General features: G+C 44.2%; 1 protein-coding gene across 2 annotated transcripts in view; it reads right to left on the bottom strand.

The window, feature by feature from the left end:
- SVOP (SV2 related protein) overlaps window positions 1-16,604 on the bottom strand; it is a 74,085-nt gene that overhangs the window by 15,367 nt on the left and 42,114 nt on the right. For both annotated transcript variants that reach the window (XM_086348448.1, XM_086348447.1), the window contains exons 7-10: window positions 7,333-7,396; window positions 5,789-5,914; window positions 3,703-3,831; window positions 2,574-2,647 (exon numbers count right to left, since the gene is read on the bottom strand). In XM_086348448.1, coding sequence (XP_086204574.1) covers window positions 2,574-2,647; window positions 3,703-3,831; window positions 5,789-5,914; window positions 7,333-7,396 — 393 coding nt within the window. The remainder of the gene's footprint in view (window positions 1-2,573; window positions 2,648-3,702; window positions 3,832-5,788; window positions 5,915-7,332; window positions 7,397-16,604) is intronic.

Here is a 16,604-nt window from a genome sequence, read left to right as displayed (position 1 = left end):
AAATAGGTTCATCAATACCGTCTTTCTAGATTCCGTGTATGCGCGTTAGTATATGATATTTGTTTTTCTTTTTCTGACTTACTTCACTCTGTATAATAGGTTCTAGGTTCATCTACCTCATTAAGGGAAAATGAAAGTCACTCAGTCATCTCCAGCTCTTTGCGACCCCATGGAATTCTCCAGGACAGAATACTGGAGTGGGTAGCTGTTCCCTTCCCCAGGGGATCTTCTCAACCCAGGGATCGAACCCAGGTCTCCTGCATTATAGTCATTAGAACTGACTCAAATGTGGAATACTCTACTTTTGAATAGCAGGGGTGAGGAAACTACAGAGCTCTGTCTCTGTGTTCAACGGAATCACTTCACCAAGCGTTTATTAAACACCTGCTCTGTGCCCAGTCAAGGATGGAGTCTGCAGACTTCATGGGCATTTCAGACCAGAATGATGCAGTTAAATTCCAACTGTCCCAGGAACCAGAGCACTCAAGTCTGTAGGGTCAGAATATCGTGTCCTATAGTACAGCTACGTGGGAGCTCAGTCATTATCAGAAGCCGACGATTAACGCCCTTGCCTTACAATATGTGCTCCCAAATGTGATTTCTATAGTGTTCTAAAATTAGGCTGTAATCAATTGCTTAGGATTTAAGTGGTGTCCATCCAACAGAATCACATGCACTCAAAGATAGATACTCTCAACTCTGTTTCCCCACCTTTTAAAATATCCTGCCAGCTCCATACGTGGACTGGGCACACAGCAGGTGTTAAAGCCTTGGTGAGCTGATTCAGTTCTTGGCGGACATTAGGGCAGAGCTGGAACCTGGTGCTGTATATCATCAAAGCTTTCCCCCCACCCCCTGCTACACTCCACCCCTCTACTCCGCTGCAACTGCCCTTTTTGAGGACACTCCCCTGCTCATTAGCACCTCTGCTCAGAGGTGAATAGGAAAAGTGAGAACTGGTGAAAACAGGTCACAAAGCCTCACCCGGGCTAATTTTCTGCACTGTTAATGCTGTAGAAGTTACACAGTTGGAAGAGTTGAGAGAATGGCTGAAATTTGAGTAGCTGTGGGGTGAACGGTGAGTACTCCCTACAAATGCCCTCCAGTCAATGCCATGGTTGTTATTTAAGAAAAACTGGAACTAGATAAAAATGGAAAGTTCTGAGAATGCCCATGTTGATCAAGTCAGGGGTTCCCAAAATATGGGCCCTGTGCTGGGTGGTACCCAAGGTAATATAAATGGAGAGTGGGCTGGATACAGCAAGAGTAATATAAATGGAGAGTGGATTGGATACAGCAAAAGAATCTCTTTGTGAAAAAAAGATTCCCCTAAGTTTCCTTTTGATTCTTTAATCATATCTCAGTCTTACTTATGTGCTAACAAGTCCCTAACACCTCTCCTCTCTGTCTGTCTCTTAAGCACAGAGGCTTCGTGCCTCCCGCCTTGGTAAACCATCAATTTAGCTGCTTTTTACCATATAGTCATCCCTCAGGATCCGTGGGGGATGGGTTCCAGGAGCCCCTGCGGACACCAGAATCTTTGGATGCTCAAGTCCATTATATAAAACGGTGCCGTGTGTGCACATAACCTACACGTGTGTGTGCACATAACCTACACGTGTGTGTGTGTACGTGCGCAGTGGTGTCTGACTCTTTGCAGGCCCGTGGACTATAGCCCACCAGGCTCCTCTGTCCATGGAATTTTTCAGGCAAGAATACTGGAGTGGGTTGCCATTTCCTCCTCCAGGGGATCTTCCTGACCAAGGGATTGAACCCTGGACTCCTGCATTGCCTCTTTACCACTGAGCCACCTGGGAATCCCACATATTCTCCTGTATACTTCAAATCATCTCTGGATTACTTATAATACCAAATACAATGTAAGTGCTGTGTAAAGGATTGTAACTACAATGTAAATGCTATGTAAATAGTTGCCAATGCACAGCAATTTCAAGTTTTGCTTTTTAGAACTTCCTGGAATTTTTTTTTCTATTACTTTTCATCTATAGTTGGCTGAATCCTTGAGTGAAGCCTGCGGCTAGGGAGGGCTGACCATATTTATCTTTAAAAGCGACTTCTGTCTATGGTCTGCAATTACAGTTTTTCCTTAAAGCAGTTATACACAGTTTCCTTTTAAAAGACATTTATCTGTCCTACTGTATAGCACAGGCAATTACAGTCAGTGTCCTGGGATAAACCACAACAAAAAGAAGATAAAAAGAATGTATACATGTATACACATGTGTATAAATATATCAAAAGAATATTAAAAGAACGTATACATATATATGTATAATTGAGTCACTTTGCTATACAGCAGAAATTAACACAGCATTGTAAACCAACTATACTTCAATTTTTAAAAACTTAGCAGAGTAAAAAGGGAGTCAAATAAAAGAAGACTAAGCAAACAAGAGTACGGGGGATACCTGAATAACACAGAGGTCAGGAAAGTGATGCTCAGTTTTGCAAATGTTGCCCAAGATGGAAGAGTTTTCACTGCATCGAGTTCAAACAAAACCGCAAACAGGGTGCAGATGAGAGGGACCCAGGCACGAACAAACAGCTCTTACCATATAAACCACAGCAACAAGGTTGTCCATCTAAAATGGGGTGTGAAAAGGTCCCTCATTTTGCCTCGGTCTTCCTGTTTCAAGACAAAGAATGCCATTTACTCTCTTCCCCTGCAGATGTGTGGGCAGTGGCCATGTACCTACCCCAGAAGGAAATATCCATCCCCCCAAAAAAATACTCGTTCCCAGGTACTCTGGAACACAGGGAGGCCCCTGTGGCAGCCGCTCCTTTCCAAAGAGAAGCCCACCACTGGAACATCCAGTCTTGTCACTTTCACTTTGCAACACACATTGGAAATTACTGTATACTTTCTCCATCCAGAGCATCTTCATACAGAAGGGAGTGGGGAGAACGCAGTCTCTCCCTAAAGGCAACTAAATGAACCTCCTGCCCCCCAGGCTCTTTGGGAGGCCCCCCTGCCCCACCCCTGTGCTTCCCAAAGCAAATCTGGGGTATGTCCTTGGCTTCCATGCTGTCAGACCCAGCCTAATACTTCCTCTAGAGCTGGCGAAATTCCATTCAGTTCTTTTCACCCAACATAGAAACAATCAGAAATATAATTTTATTTTAAAAAATAATTTCCTCGTAAGCTCTTGTTGTTTGCTTAAGGGTATTTGTGATGTTTGTATAAGCTGCAGGGTTGATTCTTGAGGGCAGGGACTGCAGCCTTCAAATCTTGCTCCTTTTCCCCCCTTGCACCTGGGGTAGGTGCTCAGCTGCTTGTACTGTGGTGGACTCCCTGACGGTATTGCCGTGGGGAGCGATGCACCGTCCATTAAGGACGTCTACACGGGCACGGTGTAGTGCCCTGGATATAAGTCTATCACGGCACTTCTTAATGTGGTTTTATTGTCGAGCAACCACATCTGCTAATCAGACTTCCTGGGTGCTCAAAGATAAAATCGAAGCAAGAGTAGTTACAGGACCCATGAGGGGACATTATAGGACATTTCTCTAGTCACTGGCTAAACGCTCCAGGTGGCACTTTTAAGACTTGGCAATGAAAATACACAGATTGAAGTTGCCAAATTCCCCTCGCGGGCCCTGTCCACTGCAGCCCCACCCTCTCACTACACAAGCTCCCCAGCTCGCATGGAAACAGGTGCGGTCTGTCCGCCTGGCACTGACCTGTCTGGAAATGATGAGTTTCCCCAGAGGCATGGGAGCTCCGTTTTCCGTGGCTATTCTCTTTAAGGTGGCGATGGCCTTCTCCTGGTTCCCGGACAGCACATCATACCTCGCGCTCTCCGGCAGCCACTATGGGGACAGGAGACAGAGATGTGGTCGGTTGCAGCAGAACACAACCCTTGTTCCCAACCACACGCTCTCACCTGTGTGTGAAGTCCTTAAGGCCGGAGGCTCTGGGGCCAGAAGCCCGGCTTCAGGTCCCAGTGCTGCCATTGATTTAATGGCTTTGTGACTTTAAACAATAACTTGACCTCTCTGTGCCTCCATTTCCTCATCCATCAAATGGGGATAATAATAGATCCCCCCTCTTAGGATTGTTGAGAGGATCAGATGGGATTATCCTAAGTGCTCAGCACAGTGCTGGGAATGGTTGATATAGCTGCCATTGTGGTTGTTGCTATGACTATAATTTGGTGCTTCTGAGTTCCAGGTGATGGCTGAATTAAGACTGCTGCCAAAAAAAAAGTTTCACCTCTCTCAACACCATCATCATCACCTCTACCTCTCAAGAAACTACACCTCACCTGTGTTTAGCATCATCTTGAAAACTCAATCTAAGAGATAGAAAGAAACCAGAAATACCTTTAGGCCTAATAGAGTCCCAACCTCACGTGACTAGATAAAGGTATCTCCATAAAACAAAGTAACAGTCATCTGTGAAATAAGAGTGTATGAGACTTGGAGTCAGAAGATCTGGTTCAAGTGATTTCTGTTACTTATTAGTTGTGTTTTTTGACAAGTCAATCAACCTCTCTGGGCCTCAGTTTCCTCATCAGTAAAATGAGAATGTAGCAGAGATTAAAATTCATGCTTCCCTTTCCATAGTATAGAGTTGTCTTCAGATATGGCTACCCAGTCAGAAACTACATTTCCCAGCACCTCTTGCACCTAGGCAAGGCCATGTGACATGCTTTCACCAATGGCATATAAGCAGAATATTCCTGGCCAAGTTATGCCCTTCTTCAGTCTATGTGTGCTGCTGCTGCTAAGTCGCTTCAGTCATGTCCGACTGTGCGACCCCATAGACGGCAGCCCACCAGGCTTCCCCATCCCTGGGATTCTCCAGGCAAGAACACTGGAATGGGTTGCCATTTCCTTCTCCAATGCATGAAAGTGAAAAGTGAAAGTGAAGTTGCTCAGTCGTGTCCGACTCTAGCGACCCCATGGACTGCAGCCCACCAGGCTCCTCCGTCCATGGGATTTTCCAGGCAAGAGTACTGGAGTGGGGTGCCATTGCCTTCTCTGATATGTGTAGAAGATCCCAAAGGCTTCCCTGGTGGCTCATCAGTAAAGAATCCACCTGCCGTTGGATCCACCCAGGAGACATGGGTTCTGTCTCCGGGTCAGGAAGAGCCCTTGGAGAAGGAAATGGCAACCCACTCAAGTATTTTTGCCCAGAAAATCCCATGAATGGAGGAGCCTGGCAGGCTACAGTCCACGGGGTTGCCAAGTGCTGGACGCGAGTTGGTGACTAAACAACAATGGAAGGCTCCAAAGCCCTGCACAATAGCAGAGCTACGAGCTAGAAGGAAGCCGGGCCCAGAACCGCACTTGTCAAACAGAAGCACCCATTCTGGACTGTTCTGTGAAGGAGAAATAAACTCCTAGCGTGTTAAGTTACTGAATATGCAGGCTTTTCTTGTTACAGAAGCATCCAGCCATGCTTGAAGCCAGATATTTAAAATTCTATCATATGGGTTGAATTGGGTTTTGTCACTTGCAACTGAAGAATACGAGCTGTTCCAAACACACTCCCCTTAAGTGTAGATCCTGCATGGGGGGATGGAGCAAGAGATCTCCCACCCCCTTGATACCTCCCTCAAGGACATCCCAGCAGAGTCTGTCTGGAGGAAACCTGACGCCCTATACCGGGCCTGCCCCTGGCCCTGTTCCTTTGTCTCATTTCCTGATCAAAAGAAATAATCTTAAAGTGGCTTTGGTGCCCTCCTCCACACCCTCCCCACTGAAATACAGTGAATGGCAAGAGACCAAAAGCAAAGGCTGAGGTCCCTCAAAGGATACCTACAAAACACAGGACCGCAAAGAGGAGGAGTGGGACAGCTGAGAGGATGAGCAGCCAGCGCCAGCCCAGGCTGGGCATCACAAACACAGCCAGGACGACCTCGAACACTGTCCCGATGGCCCAGAACACCTGGCAGGGGAGAACGGGGGTCAGTCACGGTGCAGCTCTGGTCCACACAGTGTGCAATTCCAGGGCCGCTGTAGACAAGGTTCTCCACGTGGGTGAGAGGATCCTTGAGGTCAGGAAGGTAAGAATGGCCGTCCCTTTTCCTGTGGTCCATATGGGTGGGCCAGGGCCTCCACGCCGTCCAACTCCTGAGGGTGCCACCCACATTATAATATTTGCATGGCACCCACTGGAGTGTGCACTGTGGCAGCTCTAGTTACGGAGATCAAAACAATCAATATTGTGTGAGGCCAACAGAGAAGTGGACACACTGGTTTTTGTCTACTGATATTCACCTTCCTTGCCCAAGAGTGCCCTGGTCTCCTTTATCAGAACTGTCACTCCCGTGGAGCTGAACATCTTCTGTCTGCTTCTCTGAGTCACTCCATGCTTTTCCACCTGCTCTTTGTATGGACCTCATCCACAGATTCCCTGTCCTCTGGCTTTACATTGGGTGCAGCCAATGGGGGAACCCCATAGGAGATGAGAGCAAAGACACACCGGGGTGTTTATTCCACCAGGATGGGCATGGGCTGGCTGCACCCTTCAGCTGAAGGTCCTCAGAAAGGACAGGGAGCAGGCAATGAGGGCCACTCAGGGTTCAGGATCAGCAGCAGATGCATTTCAGTATTTAAACTGGTTCATCCATACCAGTGTGGACCAGCTGACCACCACCCCTGATTGTCAGGGGTAGACACAGTCAGGACGGTTGGGCAGTGGGGTCAGTGTGATCAATACTATCATGTGAAAAAAAAATACTATCTTGTGGTCATGGTGATTAGGAAGGATTCTGACTCAGTGTCCAGCAGGGACAAATAGTATTACCACTGCATGGAGGAGGGCCATTAGGCAGTTGCAAATTTGTCCTGAGGGCTTCCAGATGGTAGTTGGAAAACAGGTCATAGGACCCTGGCAGAGGGAGGGCTTGAGAGGGACTGACTGGTCCAGGAGATTTTTAAGGCAGTCTACTGGTCACAGAGGTGGCCGTGAATGGGGATCTCACATATGACACGAGTGAGTCTGGATACAAACAGAGGTAATGAATGATGACGGGTGAAAGGCAGGGGTTTGGTCCACTCAAGCTACACTATTCAAAACCAACTCTCAGATAAAAGTCATTTCTAGTTCAAGAAGGATGTTCTACCTGCCTGCCACCAGTTTTTTTTTTTTTTCCAGGAATGGTAGACTGATTTTGCTTGTTGTTGGAGGAATTTATGCATATTGCCAAACCACCATGTTGAAATCAACATAACTGATTCACTTTAATCCGTGCGTATTGCATTTTTCTTAAATTCCACATTCTTCATCCTGTGGCTCAAGACACAGGAAATCTGCTGCTCAGAGACCAAGTATTCTTCAGACTCCCAGACCGTCCTCCTTACCTCAATCAGCAAAATACACTTAGCTCTGGCTTTCATGGGAAGGAACTCAGCATACAGTGTGACCCTGGGAAAGCAAAAGAGAGAGAGGGAATTAATGTCAGGACTGAGTGGGCAGATTGCTGTGGTTTTCTGGATTTTTTCAGCCAAAGAAAAAGTCAATGTCATTTAGTCTTACTTCTCAGTGTATTTCAGTAAGTCTCTCCCTGTTTTGGTGTTCTCTCTCTTTGATCTCTCCGTCTCTCTGCTTGAAACCCTAGCTGAGACCATAAGAATACTGAACCCAGCACTTCTTTGGCGGTCCAGTAGGTTAGACGCCATGCTTCCACTACCGGGGGCATGGGTTCTGTCCCTGGTGAGGGGACTAAGATCCTGCATGCCACATGGCCAAAAGAAAATCTCTGTGCCCTGTTTTTATTGAATATATAAATAGTATTTCTGAGCTACTTTAATAGTATTTCCATGTCATTTATCCTCTTACACACATATATTCCACCATATTCATGGGCCATATTTTCCTTAATAATAGCTACCTGTTATTGAGGACCTACCATATGCCAAATGTTTTCCTAGATGACCTACATGAATTATCTCACTCAATAAACGACAAACATGGAGAATCAACAGGGTAGGTAATTATAATTCCCACTGTGTGTGTGTGTGTGTATCTTTAGCTCCTATTTTCATCTCTGTATCTGCGTCGAGTGAGTGAAGACTCTTTGCAACTGTATAGTCCATGGAATTCTCCAGGCCAGAATACTGGAGTGGGTAGCTGTTGCATCCTCCAGGGGATCTTCCCAATCCAGTGATCAAACCCAGGTCTCCTGCATTGTGGGCAGATTCTTTACCAGCTGAGCCACCAGGGAAGCCCAAGAATACTGAAGTGGGTAGCCTACCCCTTCTCCAGTGGATCTTCCCAACCCAGGAATCGAACCAGGGTCTCCTGCATTGCAGGTGGATTCTTTACCTACTGAGCTACCAGGGAAGCCGGTCAGATAAGTTGTTATTTGACTAGGATCACATAGCTAGTAAATTAGCAAGTAGAAGAGCCATACTTTTAATCCAGGTCTGTCTATATTATGCACCCCTTCATTCACTTCCCTATTTAGGTGGTTTCACAATTATAAACAATACTTCAACAAGCATCTTTCATCTTAAATCTTTGTTCACATGTGTTTTCCTTAGGATGGATTCTTATAGTAGAATTTGAGTCAAAGGGTATGCATATTTTAAGGCTTTCGATAAATATTACCAAAGTGGTTCCCAAAAATGTTGTTTCAATTTATATTCTTCCTACAAATACCTCTCTCAACACAAACCATTAGGAATTTCATTAACTCAGCTTTGAGAATGGAGACCAATTGCCGGCATTGTAAAAGATGACAGTGATTATCACGAATGACTTTGAAATTTTATTAATATTCTCCAAGTGGTGTTCCTGTATTATTTTTAAAAATCAATAATAGTGAAATAAGAAGTGTGTTTACATTTTTCTCTACCAAATTGAAGTCAAGTTACTAACCATGAAAAAATGTGCTATAGTATATTCTGAGGACAAAGCTAATCCTTAGATGTCAAGGATTTGTTTGGACATGCTATAGTGAACGGGAGAAGGCAATGGCACCCCACTCCAGTACTCTTGCCTGGAAAATCCCATGGATGGAGGAGCCTGGAAGGCTGCAGTCCATGGGGTCGCTGAGGTTCGGGCACGACTGAACGACTTCACTTTCACTTTTCACTTTCCTGCATTGGAGAGGGAAATGGCAACCCACTCCAGTGTTCTTGCCTGGAGAATCCCAGGGACGGGGGAGCCTGGTGGGCTACCATCTATGAGGTTGCACAGAGTCGGACACAACTGAAGTGACTTAGCAGCAGCAGCTATAATGAACTTAGAGCATGCAACCTTTTTATTTTAGGTATATAAGTGGTACACGAATGCATTCTCATTGTGAATAATCTAGCAATACGCAAGAATACAAAGTATCTGAAGAATCTTCCTCTTCCCCCTTCCCCCTGCTTCCATTCCCCTGCCCCAAAGCCATGACTAATAGCTGTTTGCTTTGCAAACTTCCAGCCCCTTCTCTATGTAAATGAACATATAAATTTAAAACTGAACAGACATTTTCCCAAAGAAGACATAACAGATGGTAACAGGCACATGAAAAGATGTTCAACATCACAAATCATCAGGGAAATGCAAATCAAAACCACCACGAACTATCACCTCACACCTGTCAGAATGGTCATTATCAAAAAGACAACAAATAACAAGCATTGAGGAGGATGCGGAGAGAAAAGAACCCTCATGCAGCGTTGGTGGCAGTGTAAATTGGTGCAGTCACTATAGTAAACATTATGGGGGTGCCTCAAAAATTAAAAAGAGAACTATCATATGATCCAGCAATTCCACTCCTGGGTATTGATCTGAAAAAATGAAAACACTGATTCAAAAAGATATATGCACCTCTGTGTTCACCGCAGCATTATTTACAATAGGCAAGGTTCAGAAGCAACCTGTGTCCAACAACAGACAAATGGATAAGGAAGATGTGGCTATAAACATATATATATACACATACACACATACATTTATATATACACAATAGAATATTAAACACTAAAAAAGAATTAAATCTTATCATTTGCAACAACATGGATGAACCTAGAGTACTATACTAAGAGAAGTCAGTCAGACAGAGAAAGACAAATGCTGTGTGTTTCACTTATATGTGAGATCTCAAAAACAGAACAAATAAATAAACATAGCAAGCAGAAATAGAGTCATAGATACAGAACAGACAGGTGGTTGCGGGGGCAAAGCGACAACCAGGTGACGGACGTGAAGAGGTAAAAACTTCCAGCTGCAAAATAAATGAGTCATGGGTATGAAATGCACGCTGTGAGGTCTATACACTGGAATTAATTACATAATAATAGTAGTAATTGGGCTTTCCATGGGGGCACTAGTGGTAAAGAATCTGCCTGCCAACGCAGGAGATGGCAGAGACGTGGGTTTGATCCCTGGGTCGGGAAGACCTCCTGGAGGAGGAAATGATTACCCGCTCCAGTATTCTTGCCTGAAACATTCCATAGATAGAGGAGCCTGGTGGGCTACAGTCCATGGAGCAACAAACTCAGACATGTGCTGAGTTCATGTGCTCAGACACGACTGAGCACAATAATAATAATAAATTTAACCACGACATCTTTTTTCTTCCCTTCCCTTCTCCTTCCTTCGCACACATGCAGTGTATGGCCAGTGTTCCATTCATACAAATGGCCCCATTCTTACCACTTCTGGCTATGCCAGCCCAACTCGCAACTGTCAGCACCTGTAAGTCTCCCCGGAGTGCTTTCCCTGGTCATTAAAGCTTGCTTTGCCAACCCGTGTGGCAGACCAGAAGTGCCAAGGAATTTTAACTTCCCAGGAGCAGCTCTCAACAAACCACAGTTCGCTCGTCTCTTGACCAGGACAATCTGGAGAATGTGTTGCAGTCTCCCAGAGGAAAGTCCTTGCTCCTGAGTGCCTATGTCAGGATCTGCTCCTGATAAGACAGTTTGGAAGTCTTTCCATAATAATCTATATCGATCTACCAGATTATTTTTTAACAGCTGCAATCCTATCGATGAACTTAGATTGTTTTCAATTTCTTGTTTTCGTAGCCTATGCCACAAGGAACATCTCTTCTTGTAATTGTGCCCCGCATCTGACCATTATTTATAGCAGTTCATTATGAAAAAGAGTAATTTGGGATTCATTCAAAGTAGGGGGATTACTGCAATCAAGTTAAAGACTCAAAGAACGGGCAATGAAATTAGCAACGCCAATAAGCAAATGATACAGACGTGAATAAATCCCCTCTGCGAGTAATTGCATTTTTGGCACTTGGCAGTTAGAGATTTGCCATTTGGATCACACGCTTGGAGAGAAATGACCTGGGATCTCCATCTGGCATTTCTGCTTGGTCTCTGGGGAAAGAGCAGTGTCAAGGTCAGATGTGTGAGCAAGCTGATTCTAGACAACAAATCTAAAGAAACTTCTGAAGCAGGTCTCAGGGTAGCACAGATGGGCAGCTACCTGGGGTATTTGTCTTTAAGAGTGGCTAGAACAGTCAGTAGGATGCCAGGTGGGGCAGGCTTCCAGCTCATAGGTAAGTAGTGTTTCTGCTGAGATACACAGCGCCCTCTACTGGAAATAATAAACCATCTCCCCGGGTGCCAGCCTGCGTCTTCTATATTTTTTTGTGAGGCATGATGTGACTGGTGGTGGAAGTAAACTCCGATGCTGTAAAGAACAATATTGCATAGGAACCTGGAATGTTAGGCCCATGAATCAAGGTAAATTGGAAGTGGTCAATTTACCTTGAGATGGCAAGAGGAATAGGTGATCTAAAATGGACTGGAATGGGTGAATTTAACTCAGATGACCGTTATATCTACTACTGTGGGCAAGAATCCCTTAGAAGAAATGGAGTAGCCCTCATAGTCAACAAAGAGTCCAAAATGCAGTACTTGGATGCAATCTCAAAAATGACAGAATGATCTCTGTTCATTTCCAAGGCAAACCATTTAGTATCACAGTAATCCAAATCTATGCCCCAACAAGTAATGCTGAAGAGGCTGAAGTTGAACGGTTCTATGAAGACCTACAAGACCTTCTAGAACTAACACCCCAAAAAGATGTCCTTTTCATTATAGCAGACTGGAATGCAAAAGTAGGAAGTCAAGAGATACCTGGAGTAACATTTTGTATTCCAAGGCAAATTCGGCAAATGAATTTGGCAAAGGCTAACAGAGTTTTGCCAAGAGAACGCACCGGTCATAACAAACACCCTCTTCCAATAACACAAGAGAAGACTCTACACAAGGACATCACCAGATGGTCAATACCGAAATCAGGTTGATTACATTCTTTGCAGCTGAAGATGGAGAAGCTCTATACAGTCAGCAACAAGACGGGGAGCTGACTGTGGCTCAGATCACAAACTCCTTATTGCCAAATTCAGACTTAAATTGAAAAAGGAGGGAAAACCACTAGACCATTCAGGTATGACCTAAATCAAATCACTTACGATTATACATTGGAAGTGACAAATAGATTCAAGGGATTACATCTGATAGACAGAGTGCCTGAAGAACTATGGACAGATGTTCCTGACACTGTACAAGAGGCAGGGATCACCCCCAAGAAAAAGAAATGCAAAAAGGCAAACTGGCTGTCTGAGGAGGCCTTACAAATAACTAGGAAAAGAAGAGAAGCAAAAAGCAAAGGAGAAAAGGAAAGATACACCCATCTGAATGCAGAGTTCCAAATATCAGGGAGACATAAGAAAGCCTTCCTTAGTGATCAATGCAAAGAAATAGAGGAAAACAATAGAATGGGAAAGACTAGAGATCTCTTCAAGAAAATTAGAGATACCAAGGGAACATTTCATGCAAAGATGGGCACAATAAAGGAGAGAAATGGTATGGACTTAACAGAAGCAGAAGATATTAAGAAGAGGTGGCAAAAATACACAGAACAACTACACAAAAAAGATCTTCATGACCAAGATAACCACGATGGTGTGATCACTCACCTAGAGCCAGACATCCTGGAATGCAATGTCAAGTGGGCCTTAGGAAGCATCACTACATACAAAGCTAGTGGAGGTGATGGAATTCCAGTTGAGCTATTTCAAATCCTGAAAGATGATGCTGTGAAAGTGCTGCACTCAGTATGTCAGCAAATCTGGAAAACTCAGCAGTGGCCACAGGACTGGAAAAGGGCAGTTTTCATTCCAATCCCAAAGAAGGGCAATGCCAAAAAAAGTTCAAACTACCACACAATGGCACTCATTTCACAAGCTAGCAAAGTAATGCTCAAAATTCTCCAAGCTAGTCTTCAACAGTACATGAACCGAGAACTTCCAGATGTTCAAGCTGGATTTAGAAAAGGCAGAGGAACCAGAGATCAAATTGCCAACATCCGTTGGATCATAGAAAAAGCAAGAGAATTCCAGAAAAACATCTACTTCTGCTTCACTGACTATACTAAAGCCTTTGACTGTGTGGATCATGAGAAACTGGAAAATTCTTAAAGAGATGGGAATACCAGACCACCTTACCTTGCCTCCTGAGAAATCTGTATGCAGGCCAAGAAGCAATAGTTAGAACTGGAACAACAGACTGGTTCCAAATTGGGAAAGGAGTACTTCAAGACTGTATATTGTTACCCTGCCTATTTAACATTGTGTGAAATGCTGGGCTGGATGAAACACAAGCTGGAATCAAGACTGCCGCGAGAAATATCAATAATCTCAGATATGCAGATGACACCACCCTTATGGATGACACCACCCTTACGGCAGAAAATGAAGAAGAACTAAACAGCCTCTTGATGAAAGTGAAAGAGGAGACTGAAAAAGTTGGCTTAAAACTCAACATTCAGAAAACTAAGATCATGGCATCTGGTCCCATTACTTCATGGCAAATAAATGGGGAAACAATGGAAACAGTGACAGACTTTATTTTTGGGGGGCTCCAAAATCACTGCAGATGGTGACTACAGCCATGAAATTAAAAGATGTGTGCTCCTTAGAAGAAAAGCTATGACCAACCTAGACAGCATATTAAAAAGCAGAGGCATTACTATGCTGACAAAGGTCCGCCTAGTCAAAGCTATGGTTTTTCCAGTAGTCATGTATGGATGTGAGAGTTGGACCATAAAGAAAGCTGAGAACCGAAGAATTGATGCTTTTGAACTGTGGTGCTGGAGAAGACTCTTGAGAGTCCCTTGGACTGCAGGGAGATCCAACCAGTCCATCCTAAAGGAAATCAGTCCTGAATATTCATTGGAAGGACTGATGCTGAAGCTGAAACTCCAATACTTTGGCCACCTGATGCGAAGAACTGACTCATTTGAAAAGACCCTGATGCTGGAAAAGATGGAAGGTGGGAGGAGAAGGGAACGACAGAGGATGAGATGGTTGGATGGCATCACCGACTGGATGGACATGAGTTTGAGCAAGCTCTGGGAGTTGGTGATGGACAGGGAAGCCTGGCGTGCTGCAGTCCATGGGGTCGCAAAGAGTTGGATACAACTGAACGACTGAACTTAGTTACTTAGTATGTGCAACTATTTTTGCCTGGAAAATGCCATGGACAGAGGAGCCTGGAGGGCTACAGTCCACGGGGTCTTAAAGAGTCAGACACGACTGAGTGGCTGAGCAATTAGAGGTGATTATTGTTTTGGGGTTCCTATGTGCATTTTTCTAAAGTTTCTAAAACAAAAATGTACTGTTTCCTGCCTCTCCTCTTCACATCAGTATTTAAAACACTGAACCACCTCCTTCTCAGGCTCAGTGGATGGCCCTATGCAAGAAAATGGAAAGTGAACAAATAATTCTTTCTTCAGCCTCCCAACACCAAACCCTAAGAGAACAATCCACGTTGCTTTGCCTTTCTTCCTGTTAAAATAGATCTTCCCACATCCAACTTTTCTTATTTAGACACTATTTAGTTTTCATTTAGTGTTAGCTAGAAATATCACTTCTCTTTTCTGGAACATAGACATGTCTTCGAGATTTATTTCTACTCATTAGCACTTAAGCCTGTTTAAAATTTAAGCAAAACAAAAAACTTTAAAATGTCAACAGCACCAAAAAAATGAACACCCTAAAACTACTACTGGATTCCACTATCCTGTCACTTGGTTTTCGTTGTAAAATAAACTGCTTAGTGGCCTAAATGAGTAAACATTCATTATTTTCCCCCAAAATGTATTGTTTGTAATGATAAAGTTACATGTAACTCTTTTGCTTGGATTAAAGCCTCTTCTTCTTGTGGCTATGTAAATTGGTACAGCCAGTATGGAGAACAGTATGGAGTCTCCTTAAAAAAAAACTAAAAGTAGAGTTATCATACGATCCTGTAATACCACTCTGGGGCATATATTCAGAGAAAACCATACTCTGGAAAGACAATACACCTCAGTGTTGACTGAAGCACTGTTCACAACAGCTAAGACATGGGAATAACCTAACTGTCCATCAACAAAGAAATGGATAAAGAAGATGTGGTATATTTATGCAACAGACTATCACTCGACCGCAAACAAAGAATGAAATCATGTCATATGCAGCAACAGGAAGAGACCTAGAGATTACCATACTAAGTGGAGGAAGCCAGAGGGAAAAAGATAAATATCGTGTGATACCGCTTATATGTGGAAACCAGAAAAAAGGTACAAGTGAACTTATATAAAACGAAACAGAAATAGACCCAGAGACAGAAAAGAAACTTCTGGTTACCGAAAGGGAAGGCGGGGGAGAGGTTTATGGAACAGAGATGAGTCAGTTATGGCCATGCTAGCCTAGCCAGTGCCCGGCCAACTCAGCAGCTGACAAAAGACACAAGAGTAAGTCTTGCAGAGCTGGGAACCATCAAAAGACCAAACTGCAGAATCATGGGTTAAATCTATTGTCATTTTAAGCCTAAGGATTGGAGTAGTTTGTTACAAAGCAAAAGGAAAGTACATTCCACTTAATAACCACCTGTCCTTAGGCAAATCCCTCAGGATCTCTGAGCCTCAGTTTTCTTATCTGTTAAATGGGGATAGTAGGGTTGTTCGATGGACAAGAAGAGGTAGTGTGAAGAGAGGGCTTAGCATGGCTCCCCGAGCTAGGGAAGCACTCCACTCATTATTATCAGCATCACTATCAATGTTACTGTCGTTGTTGTTATCATCAAGGACCCATGTGAGCATTTGGGGGAAGCAAGAAGAGAAACAAGAAATAAAGGGAGAGGAGTTAGAAAGGCAAAAATTAGGGCAGAGGGATGGGCTCCTTATTAACAATATAATTTCTATATGAACTGATGGGTGTCAGCTAAACATACTGTGTTAATCATTTGCAAGATATAGAAGTCATTATGCTGCATACCTTAAACGGTTGTTTTGTTGTTGTTTAGTGGAGAAGGCAATGGCACCCCACTCCAGTACTCTTGCCTGGAAAATCCCATGGACGGAGGGGCCTGGTGGGCTGCAGTCCATGGGGTCGCTGGGAGTGGGACACGACTGAGTGACTTCACTTTCACTTTTCACTTTTCACTTTCATGCGTTGGAGAAGGAAATGGCAGCCCACTCCGGTGTTCTTGCCTGGAGAATCCCAAGGACGGGGGAGCCTGGTGGGCTGCCGTCCATGGGGTCGCACAGAGTCGGACGAGACTGAAGCAACTTAGCAGCAGCAGCAGCAGCGGCTGAGTTACGTCCGACTCTTTTTCGATCCCATGGACTA

The sequence above is a fragment of the Bos grunniens genome, chromosome 17 (genome assembly GCF_055505025.1).
Source record: "Bos grunniens cultivar Pamir isolate PY7600 chromosome 17, Bosgru_T2T1.0, whole genome shotgun sequence".
Taxonomy (NCBI): Eukaryota; Metazoa; Chordata; class Mammalia; order Artiodactyla; family Bovidae; genus Bos; species Bos grunniens.
The sequence above is the reverse complement of the archived record's forward strand: the minus strand, read 5'-3'. Positions and strand labels throughout refer to the sequence as shown.